This window comes from Schistocerca piceifrons, chromosome 6 (assembly GCF_021461385.2).
Source record: "Schistocerca piceifrons isolate TAMUIC-IGC-003096 chromosome 6, iqSchPice1.1, whole genome shotgun sequence".
In the NCBI taxonomy this organism is placed as follows: Eukaryota; Metazoa; Arthropoda; class Insecta; order Orthoptera; family Acrididae; genus Schistocerca; species Schistocerca piceifrons.
In genome coordinates, this window is record NC_060143.1 from 64,270,519 (window position 1) to 64,283,120 (window position 12,602).

Sequence of the window (12,602 nt, forward strand, 5' to 3'; positions counted from 1 at the left end):
ACCTAAAGATGCAATTTTGCCACTATGAGAAGAATTAAGTTCACAATTTGCATGTTTTGCGTGCATTTAAATACAATTCCATTAAGCCTGATGTAATTAATACTTCATTTCAGAAACTGCAGTGAGAAATGAACTAAAGCTGTTAATAGCTTTTACATTTTTTAAACCTTACCGTCTAAGAGCCTTTGTTGAACACCCTTTGGAAATGACCATATTTTGAACTGTCACGATATTTTAATGTAGGATAAGTGTGTATGGATGTGCTAATTGTTTTCTGTATTCACTTTAGGTTGGGCAAGCTGGTCCTGGAGGACCACAGCCAGGTCAACCTCAGCCACAGGCTCCACAGCAACCTGGTGCAGCACCACAGCCGACCCAGCCTGCCCAACCACAGCCACCATACGGCCAGCCATATGCGTATCAGGCTGCTGGATACTACGGAGGAGCGCCAGGTAGGTGTCCTTGTATACCTCCCTCCACTCAGTATTCAGATAACGATAAGAGTCTGCCCTTATAGATAGATAACTTACAGACTTCATGATGTCAGTCAGCCTTCACAATTCAAAAGATCAGGATATTTGTCCTATAGAATCTCATAAAATTATTGGTCTTTACGGTGTAATAAGTACGAATTACATAGTAAAACTTCAGGTAAACTATAAAATTGATTGTATGAAAAGGTCAGCAGTTTTCCCTCTGGTAGAGAAGCTGAACATAAATACTTATAACTTATGAAATATTACTTTAAAAATCTGCTCAAACTGTGAGAGCCCCCCCCCCCCCCCCCCTTTGTTTGATTTTTGCCGTTTACATCTGTAGATTAGCTTGATTGGGCCTTTGGTGGTGTACTTGTTACACTAATGTATACTGTGTGAAAGCTTATTAAAATATGGAGGATGTCTCATTTCTTGACTGAAAAAGCGTGATGTTGCTCATGAGTCTTAGCTCCTTCCTTTTAAATCATCAGTTTCAGGTCTTCAAAAAACGCTGATTTTGATTATTGTCAGGTGGTTTCGATCTCCTCAGTAGTCAAACGAAGTGGTACTTAAGTACCTCTATAATCAAGCTTTACTATATACTTTCTCCACACATGTAGAAAACTGCAATGACTGTCCCATGCTGAAAGTATCAGGAAGAAACAAGGCTATATTCCTGTCCATTGTGTATCATTTCCAGGGGCAGATGTGGATTCTGACCACAATCTATTGGTTATGAACTGTAGATTAAAACTGATGAAACGGCAGAAAGGTGGGAATTTTAAGGTGGTGGCACCTACAGTTGACAGGAATGAGGGAAAGAAATACAGTAGAAGAAGAATGTGTAGCTCTGAGGGATGAAGTCGTGAAGGCAGCAGAGGGTCAAGTAGATAGAAGACGAGGGCTAGTAGAAATCCTTGGGTAAGAGAAGTAATATTTAATTTAATTGATGCAAGGAGAAAATATAAAAATGCAGTAAAAGGAGGAGGCAAAAAGGAATACAAACGTCTAAAAAATGAGATCGACAGGGAGTGTAAAATGTATAAGCAGGGATGGCTAGAGGACAAATGTATGGATGTAGAGGCTTATCTCACTAGGGGTAAGATAGATACTGCCTACAGGAAAATTAAAGAGACCTTTGGAGAAAAGAGAACCACGCATGAATATCAAGAGCTCAGATGGGAACCCAGTGCTAAGCAAAGAAGGGAAAGCAGAAAGGTGGAAGGAGTATATAGAGGGTCTATACAAGGGCGATATTCTTGAGGACAATATTATAGAAATGGAAGAGGATGTAGGTGAAGATGAAATGGGAGATACGATATTGCGTGAAGAGTTTGACAGAGCACTGAAAGACCTGAGTCGAAACAAGGCCCCGGGAGTCGACAACATTCCATTAGAACTACTGACAGCCTTGGGGGAGCCAGTCCTGACAAAACTGTACAATCTGGTGAACAAGATGTATGAGACAGGCGAAATACCCTCAGACTTCAAGAAGAGTATAATAATTCAAATCCCAAAGAAAGCGGGTGTTGACAGATGTGAAAATTACCGAAATATCAGTTTAATAAGTCACAGCTGCAAAATACTAACGCGAATTCTTTACAGACGAATGGAAAAACTGGTAGAAGCCGACCTCGGGGAAGATCAGATGGGATTCCGTAGAAATGTTAGAACACGTGAGGCAATACTGACCCTACGATTTCTTAGAAACTATATTAAGGAAACACAAACCTACATTTCTAGCATTTGTAGACTTAGAGACAGCTTTTGACAATGTTGACTGGAATACTCTCTTTCAAATTCTGAGGGTGGCAGGGGTTAAATACAGGGAGCGAAAGGCTATTTACAATTTGTACAGAAACCAGATGGCAGTTACAAGAGTCGAGGGGCATGGAAGGGAAGCAGCGGTTGGGAAGGGAGTGAGACAGGGTTGTAGCCTATCCCTGATGTTATTCAATCTGTGTATTGAACAAGCAGTGACGGAAACAAAAGAAAAATTCGGAGTAGGTATTAAAATCCATGGAGAAGAAATAAAAACTTTGAGGTTCGCCAATGACATTGTAATTCTGTCAGAGACAGCAAAGGACTTGGAAGAGCAGTTGAACGGAATGGACAGTGTCTTGAAAGGAGGGTATAAGATGAACATGAACAAAAGCAAAATGAGGATAATGGAATGTAGTCAAATTAAATCGGGTGATGCTGAGGGAATTAGATTAGGAAATGAGACACTTTAAGTAGTAAAGGAGTTTTGCTATTTGGGGAACAAAATAACTGATGATGGTCGAAGTAGGGAGGATTTAAAATGTAGACTGGCAATGGCAAGGAAAGCGTTTCTGAAGAAGAGAAATTTGTTAACATGGAGTATAGATTTAGGTGTCAGGAAGTCGTTTCTGGAAGTATTTGTATGGAGTGTGGCAATGTATGGAAGTGAAACGTGGACGATAAATAGTTTAGACAAGAAGAAAATAGAAGCTTTCGAAATGTGGTGCTACAGAAGAATGTTGAAGATTAGATGGGTAGAGCACATAACTAATGAGGAGGTATTGAATAGAATTGGGGAAAGAAGAGTTTGTGGCACAACTTGACAAGAAGAAAGGACCAGTTAGTAGGACGTGTTCTGACTCATCAAGGGATCACAAATTTAGCATTGGAGGGCAGTGCGGAGTGTAAAAATCGTAGAGGGAGACCAAGAGATGAATACACTAAGCAGATTCAATAGGATGTAGGTTGCAGTAAGTACTGGGAGATAAAGAAGCTTGCACAGGATAGAGTAGCATGGAGAGCTGCATCAAACCCGTCTCAGGACTGAAGACCATGAATGGTACCAACTTTATTGGAGGGCATTACAATTTGCTCACATTGAAGTGTTTTTCCCCCACAGATGATGACATTGTGTACAAAAGCTGGGTAACATTTGGCTGACAGTATTACATGCACTCTAATCACCACACAAGAAATTACATTTGCATTAGCTTTTTGTTTTGACTGTAGATTAAATGCACTTTGGGTTTTGAAATTCCTGTGCTTACTTTCACAAGCCGTGCAGGTATGATCGTGTGTTCACAAAGTGAGTTGAAGACAAAGAAATGCTGGATTTGTTTGCTTGTGCATAGATATAGATACAATTTTTACTGTGTTGTTGAAGTAGTGTGATTGTGGGATAGGACTGTAGTCATAAATATGCCGGCAGATTTGTTAAATGTGTCGTTAGGTTAAGTGATAATACTACTGTTGTTGCAGTAGTAACTGAACTTTATTCATTCTGAACTTTATTCATTCTGAACTTTATTCATTCTGAACTTTATTCATTCTGAACTTTATTCATTCTGAACTTTATTCATTCTGAACTTTATTCATTCTGAACTTTATTCATTCTGAACTTTATTCATTCTGAACTTTATTCATTCTGAACTTTATTCATTCTGAACTTTATTCATTCTGAACTTTATTCATTCTGAACTTTATTCATTCTGAACTTTATTCATTCTGAACTTTATTCATTCTGAACTTTATTCATTCTGAACTTTATTCATTCTGAACTTTATTCATTCTGAACTTTATTCATTCTGAACTTTATTCATTCTGAACTTTATTCATTCTGAACTTTATTCATTCTGAACTTTATTCATTCTGAACTTTATTCATTCTGAACTTTATTCATTCTGAACTTTATTCATTCTGAACTTTATTCATTCTGAACTTTATTCATTCTGAACTTTATTCATTCTGAACTTTATTCATTCTGAACTTTATTCATTCTGTGTTACAGATTTTGCCATTCCGTAGGTTTTACTTTTTCATTTTATTTGTTGGTATTATTTCCATTTTTCCCTGCAGTCCACTTATCTTAAAGAAGTTTGTAGTGGTTGCTGTAGTTTTACATTGTCTTAGTCATCACATGGTGTGTGGTAAAGTGTTTTCTCCATTAAACTTGCAGATTCTGTATGGGATACATTCTTAGGGTATTGTAATTATGGAGTAACTGTGGTAACAGTTTATGTAGCTGTTTCCATTCTTTTTATCTGCCCATTCAAATTTCTCATGTTCACAATGTTACTAACATAATTACAAAATTTTCCACCCTCTCCATGTAATGAAACAGCATTCACAGGTGGGGGAGGGGATGTGTAATTAACAAAATGTTTCTTGAGCCCTGTTCTGAATTGGTAGAAGCATTTGGTCCGTGTAGATCTTGTCGCCTTTAACACTGGCACCATGACAATTATATTGTGTAGAATGTTGCCAGTTTGTGAAGGAAGTGTTATTGGGCTGTCTGAATGAATGAATGAATGAATGGAAACTTGGCATCCATAAACAAGAGCTATGATAGAACCTTTTGTAGGTATTAATGTGAACTACGTATAAACTGTTGCTGAAAATATAGGGACTTGGTTGGGTTTATTAGGATATTATTTAATTTACAAATTGAAAGGAGACAATTGTTGAGTGGTATACGGTGTTCTTTTTCAGTATATAGTGATACAGTGAGTCTTCAGTCTTACCAAAACATTACATACTTATGGTTCAAAGAGGCTTATTATTGTATAAAGCACTTTAAAGAGGTACATTAAGTTTCCCTACAAATCACCAGTATTTAAAAAGGGAAAGATGATACCCATTAGAGTTGTAACTGCTATACCCTCTCTCATATTTGTATTGGTTTTAGTGGCTCTTTAATCAGTTGCTTCTAAGATATTTGAAATCATGTTTTGAGATACTGGTAAAATAGTAGGAGAAGTGCATATCCAGCATTAGTTAACAAATTATAATTTCTAAAACATGCTGTTGGTTAATAAAGAATACACCCATAAATTCCAATCTCTTGTTCTTTCTAATGTTATTCCTATTGTAATGCAATGGCGTGTGTACCACACTCGCATCCACTAGTGTGGGTTTGTCCATCTTATGGCAATAGTGTGGCCTTGTGTAAACACTTCTGACCCAGAAATTGCATTGCTGCAAACAGTGTTGGGCAACAGTGGCTGGTAATGGCGCCGTACATGGGGCTGCAATGCTGCCAAACATTGTCGTGATATACTGCCTGTAAATTATTATTATTATTATTATTATTATTATTATTATTATTATTATTATTATTATTATTATTATTATTATTTGGGAGGGATCATAAGTCTTCTGCCTAGTTTGATGTGTGTCAGAGTAGCATTTGAAATCTACATCCTCAATTATTTGCTGCATATATTCCAACCTCTTCTTTCTCTGAAGTCATTTCCTCATGTCCTTGCATCCTGTCCCTTCTAATTGCCAGTGTTTTCACATATTCCTTTCCTCTCCAATTCTGTGCAGAACTCATTCATTACCTTACCAGTCCACTTTTGGTAACAAAAAATTTCTGTGGCTTGTGTGAATGTGCCTTCAGATTAAATATTGATTACTAGACACAGGGAAAAAGGATGCAGCATATATCCAGGTTTTGGGCTAAGCCCTTCATCAGATGTGAAAAACTCAAATATTCACAAAGTGAAACCTGCAACTGCCCACTTGTTTTATCTGAATGCTAAGGCTTGAGTTAGGCTGTAGTGCAAGGAAGTGGTAGTGGCCATGTATGTGAAATTTGTGCTTTTATGAATTTGTGTGTATGGGTACACACATACCTAATTCCTGAATCTTACAAAGGCTTTCAAAATCCATGTGGATTAAGATTGAACCTAAGGAAATTTCACATTTGCAATTTTACGTTAAATTTTCCCTCCATTCATCTACACTGTTGCAATTATTTTTGTTGAAGATATTCCTGTGATATTTACTTAAGATATTTTGCAGTTGCACCACAACCTGCTCAGCAACCTGGTCCAGGACAACCTCCATATACTTACCCTAACTACGGAGGTTATGGTGCACAGCCTGGTGCACCTGAGAGCCAGTAATGGATTGGGACTGTAAGTAAATGTTTGCATTTCATGTCTTTTGACGTGTGTTCCATTTTTTGTTTGGCTTTAATCATAAGGAATTCATGTGTTAGTACAGATATATTGCCATATGTAGTCATGGCAGCAGATACTTATCAGTTCTTAATTCTTGCCCAGTGGCAATATTGATAAATAATGTTCATAATTGTCTGCCAGTAAATTTTGGTGTAATCACTGAAGTTGGAAGTAATTTCTTTGGTGTCAAACATTGTCACCAAAGGATAGTGTCTAGTGGAAGAGTTGTTAAGTAAGCATAATCGAATTTTCTTTCCAGGTACCTGAACTTCTTGTGAATATTGGATATATATGTTGTGTGTTTTACGTTTCCTTTCAGATTATTCTTCGATGTGGTTCATAGAAAAATAATCCGAGAAAATTGGCAAAAACTTTGGATTCGTGAATTTTTTAAGTGTTTGGTATTGTGCAAGGGTTTCTGAGTTTCCATTTCGCCTTGTGTCCTGTTTCTCAGATGGCAAGATCAGTTTGATGGCTATCGAATTTTAAGTCCGGTTCCCTATATTTTAGCATAAGCATTGATGTAACTGTGAAAAATTATGCCATTTTGTCTGATAGTTCTCAGCATTTTATGTTTGTGCATAGTGTAAGATTGAAATTATTCCCTAGCTCCTGCGACATGTTTGAGTTGATTATAATTTTTGTACTGAAAGTGTGTTGATTTTGACATTTGTTACTCAGATACCCATTGATAGAGTACCTTACTTATCACACTTGCTTAATGTGTATTTGCTTTTGTGTGATTCGTTGAGGAGGCATTTGTGGGAGGGGGGGACTTTCTGCTTTTATTTTGGGGTATGCCAAGATCTTCAAGAGGCACTTCAGCAGTCTCCTGCGGATGAAAGGTGACCATGGCACAGAATCTGGAGAGCCCTCCTGCACTGTATGGCTGTTCACATATGTGGCTGTCAAGAGAATCTTTAGCCACAGTATTCCATTTTAGTGACCTATCTTCAATGACAAATGGATCGAATAATATTGTCAACAGATAGTTAGAAGGTAAAATAGATAATAGTGTAGTATAAGCACACATGTGCCAGCTTCTTCATTTAACATTACATAAATTATTTCTTACGAAGTATCACTTTCTGTTGAATTTATATGTAAGTGCACTTTGGTTTATACTGCCAGTATAAGCCTGCATATTGTCAATATTTTTATTGTTTGAGTAAATCTTGTTCCAAAGCTGATAAACTGCTAAAGATGTGCTGTTTGTAGATGGGAATTCGACAAGAAGCTGGTACGTACTAGCAATGAATTGTAACTCTTAACAGACATCTTCTGAAGTGATGTTCATCCTTAAAAAATTGTTGACATTACTCTTTCCAATTTCTGTTTAGTGTAACTTGTTAACATTTTATATAAAAGAGAAAATTAAACATTTGTCACTTGATGAGTATATGTGCATGTGATGTTTTCTTTGACTTACTTTTTCCTGTCATGATGCAAATGTTTACAAGTACAAAATGTGTAAATGAAAGTGTAGAAAATAAGAATGTTTCTGTATTCAAAAAAGGGTTGAATTGAATGTGTGTTTTAATCCTTCCATCATGTGCAGAAAGCTGTTGGTGGTATAGATCCCATCCATCTGTATTTGTCCTGATAATGATGTATTTAAAGAAATGCAGCTTTTAACAAGATGATTATCACTGTATTTAGAGAAAAAATACATGTAGAACTACAAAATATCCAGTCACATAAGGAGCTTCATACGTAAAAGAAAATAATAAATAAAATTGACCAATTTTCGTGGTTTGCTGAGAGTCTGTCGTTACAGAGCAGAATGTCTTCACTAAAGTGATCCAGATGTACCTCTGGTAGCTCTTCTTACCTGATTCTTGTTTGCTTGACATATATAAAATGTTGGGATTTCAGAAATTATACAATCTCCGGTGATCTCCAGGTATTTAATCAAAGAACATAGTATAAAACTGCTTCAGTCTCTGAGAAAGGATACCCAGTGACCAGTGATGTATACTACGAGTGGAGGTAAAGATACACAAATCTGTAAAAGGTTGGTATTAAGGCGGCTCTTTATAAGTGATGGTTTGTACCGTACAACGAAATCGTCGTTAAATATAAAGAATCATATATGCAGAGATTTTGTGGAAATGAATGTCTGCAACATGTAATTTCTAACAAGAGGAGAAAATTGTGATGTGCTATAAAATTTGAAAATTGTGTAACATAGTGTTTGCAGGCATGATGCACCATGAATTTTTTGGTTTTATTGCAGTGTTGTCTCAAATGTGCATGTACATTTTTAAGCACTTCACTCAAGCAGCTATCCCAATAAGATGGTTTTACTCTCATGTATCATTAAGATTTTAATACAAGGATTTGATCAGAGTTTTTTGTGCATTAGGTGTGGTAATGCAGGAGTAGAGGACAGTTTAGAAAGGATTTTCGGAAAATATTTTTGTACGTCATGTTGACTCTGTTGATTTTTGAACATGTCGCATTACTCGGGGATAGGTTTGGATAGGTTTTTACTGAAGGGCGGACGAGTGACTCAATGAACATTCTTTTTCCTGCTGTGAGAGGGTGGATTGGTGCAGCTTACTTCCAGAATCTTCTATAATGTTCATGTGCAGGTTGATATTGGAATAACATTTTGAGATCATAACCTTTTTTTTTATTTAGCTGAGGGTTTGGTGCAGGAAGTCCAGCTCCATTTTTTGATTAAAGTCTAGCTTGAAATAAGTTTATACTTTCTTATTACAATTCTGTCACAGTTATGATTTATTAAACTGGTGAATAGTTTCAAACTACCACGTTCATTTTCGAGCTAGACCTGGCTCGAAAATGAACTTGTTAGTTAGAAACTAGTCGCAGCTGTGACGGAATTACAATAAAGAATTTGCTATTGAATTGTTGCTCTTGCCCTACTTCATGTTGGAAATACTGATCTTCATACTTGTAAGTAGAATAGAGCTTTCTCATTTCCTGCCAGAAATTAGGTACTTTCACAAATATTGCACTAAACCAATTTCAGTTCAGATGTTTATATTACTAGTTTCGAAGGATTGTTGGTGTCTCCTATGTGCATGGTACCTTTTCTTGAGTCCCATTTTTCACTTCTGGTGTGAAGTAAGATTTGTTCACTTTTTCTTTAGCTCTGAACTTGCAGTAATAGTCTGGATTCTTCAGGCAGTATATGTAGTTTGGATTTTGCCAGCCTGTTGAAGAAACAATTTTCAGTGTTGAGTGAAATGAGTTGACAGTTGCTGGTCCGCCCAAATATAACCAACCACAGAGCAGACATCAGTGGTAGTCAAATGCTTCATTGAGTAAAAACTGCTTTTCCCAGTAATATATTGGATACAGACGAAGAAAACCATTAATTTGTATATGTGGTTGGCTATAAATTGGTGGAAACGGTAAGAGTTGTAATGTACTTAGGAGGAACTGCTCTGAGAAACTTAAAATGGAATGAGAGTCTTAAAGAAACAAAGAAGTGCCTTAAGAAATGCACATTCCATCGGGGTGACTTATTGCTCATCTGTCTGGGACTCTTAGCATCTTTAATTGTAGGTCCAGCAGACCCAACTAAAAAGTGGCATGTATACAGACAGTGGTTTCGCAAGTGTGAGGTCATTATGGAAAAGTTAAATGCTTACGTGGCATACAGTACAAGAAGTGCTGTGCATCATGAAGAGGTTTATTATTAATGTTGATGGAGCATACATTCCAAGAAGTTTGCGAACTTACTTCCACACATTTCATAAAAGGGCACAAGAAAATAGATAAGCATACAGTGTAAGATTGGTTAATGGAGTGTTGTAATTAGGCAGTTGATAGAGTAAACTGCCTTGGGGGGTACTGAAAACTATCATCTATGAAGAGCTTAAGAACATTGTGCAAGAATGTGTATGAACTCCCAGTAAGAAGTACGTTTTCAGCTTCAAAACACATTACTCTGATGATCCCTCTAAGTAGTTGCTTTCTGATACAAAATTAACTTAAAATGCCTTTTTTTGTCTTCATGAAACACCTGCGTTGAAACAGGGAAACAGATAACCATTGTTACACATCATTTTCAGTGAACTATTGTACTTTTTGGATAGTTCTAGAAAAAGTAGTTCTTTCCTTTCCTCCAATTAGCATGAGACCTAGAAAGATTAGACATAAAAGGTTTTGACAAGTGCGTTTAAACACACTAATGTGGTCTCCAGTCAAAAATGTTGTTAAAGTGTACCTCATATACTGAGTGGTTACATTTCATTGTGGATCTGAAACATATTGGGAAAGCAGGCACTTGGTTTCTATATCTGGACTAGTCAATCTTATTTGTGAAAATGTTCTGCCTGAAGGCTGTAGTGGTTACACAAATCTTGCCAGAGCTGCAGTTTACAAAATTATTAACTCTTTCCACTTATGACAATATTGCTGACTGTGGAATTTCTCAACTATGGTAATTGAATGTAATGAACATTTCATTTTTATGTTGGCATATTTATCAGGATGGTACTCAATATTTTCCATTTATTATGTTGATAGCCAACAAACATATTGCAGCAATGTATACATACATAATCATTTAAAGTACTTGTGACATCTGTCGGCAAATTTTAAACTAGTAGTTGCTTGGTGCAAAGTACAACAGTTAGCATTAAAGTAACAGTGCTGAGTGAATGAGTTGGCTCACAATAAGGCAATGTTACACACTGCTATGCACTGTGTGTGGTGGGTTATTGGGGGGGGGGGGGGGGGGGGGGAGGAGATTAGCTGCACAAATCTAAAAGGTTGTCATGAGTGGTGAAGACAGTCTTAGTGTCTTGAAAAAGTGACACAGAGAAGTGCATATTGGTGAACTTCTTGAATCGAATGTTTGTTTTCACATAAACTTCGGCAGTTTTTCCGAAATTCTGTTTTCTTCTTTCAGCTGTATGTAAACTTTTCAGCAAATGATTCATCTGTTTGAGAAACATAATCATTTGTAGCCAGTGAGCTTAACGTGTGTCTGATTTAAGGTGTTTCTCCACATTTTTCTTTTATCTCTCAATTCAATGACTTCACAATCTACAAAATATTATTTTCAGCCTCTTTTTTTTTCTGGAAATTACTATTGAAACGTTAGGGGCAGAATTTTGGCACAGTTGAAATATGTGACTGGTTTTGTTTTGCAGTCATTACAGTGCAGAGTGGGAACACCATATACTTGCAGATGGTTGTGGGCATAAAGAAAGTGGTATCTTGATGACCAGAGGGTAGAGGAGCACTGGGGGGGGGGGGGGAGGGGAGGAAAGGCCTTGCCTCCCTCTCACAGTGCAGCAGCCTGCACCCATGTTCTGTGATAGACTTGACACATTGTTGGAGGGATTGCTGATCCGTTTTGGTGTTGAAGATCGTAATGGAAATCTGTGATTAGTCTCTTTCCTCATTTCGGAACAGGAAAACGATCAACACACAGTACAAAGCATTTAGGAATGGCTACCTCATAATTGCTTTTTGACATTCACAGACTGTTGTTAACAAAATAGCTTGGGCCCAGTGTGGAGTGGTATTTGATGCAACCACAGTTCTAAATACCTGCCATCTAAAACTGTCATGCGTGTGCATCATACCAATTTCTGAATTGCATCTAACAAACAGATGTACACTTCCCTAAAGGTTCTAAGATGCTAGGTCCCTCAGCTGAGTACTATGTTGGATTATGTGGCATATATCGTATACAGACCAGCAAACCACACATATTCGTAATGACACTAGAGCATCGAGTGCAATGATGTGTTCTTGCATTTTTTAATTTGGGCATATTCTTAAGCATCTTACTTCTGAAATTGGGCTTCACCATATGTACAATACCAGTGACCAAAAATATTTATATGCAGAAAATAATACTGTTTGAAACTATCTGTAATAAAATGGTTTATCTGCATACAGTTCACTGTCAAACAGTCTAAAGTAATTTCGTGTTTTCAAATTTGAGGCAGAGTTCGCATTTATCGCAAAATGTGAATTTTTCAGGTCCCTAGTCATTATCTTACATAAAATTTCCATCTCTCGTCTCTTTGGTTTTGTTCCACTATACTATAATGGAAAATGTTTTTGTTATCAGTTCAGAAAAGAATGTTTCGAATATCGTTTCTCTTGAATACATTTTTTGTTCATTATAAATGCCATGTTGATGACACCTTCTGTTGTGGCACTTAAATAGAATTGTCAGCAAATTGAATGT

General features: G+C 36.9%; 1 protein-coding gene across 6 annotated transcripts in view; it reads left to right on the plus strand.

Annotated features, from left to right (window-relative positions):
- The window catches only part of LOC124802437 (far upstream element-binding protein 1), a 75,600-nt gene extending 67,780 nt beyond the window's left edge, over nt 1-7,820 (plus strand). For all 6 annotated transcript variants that reach the window (XM_047263216.1, XM_047263217.1, XM_047263218.1 and 3 more), the window contains 3 exons: nt 290-452; nt 6,261-6,376; nt 6,741-7,820. In XM_047263216.1, the coding sequence (XP_047119172.1) occupies nt 290-452; nt 6,261-6,364 (267 nt within the window). In that variant the 3' untranslated portion in view covers nt 6,365-6,376; nt 6,741-7,820. The remainder of the gene's footprint in view (nt 1-289; nt 453-6,260; nt 6,377-6,740) is intronic.
- Nucleotides 7,821-12,602: the final 4,782 nt, after the last annotated feature.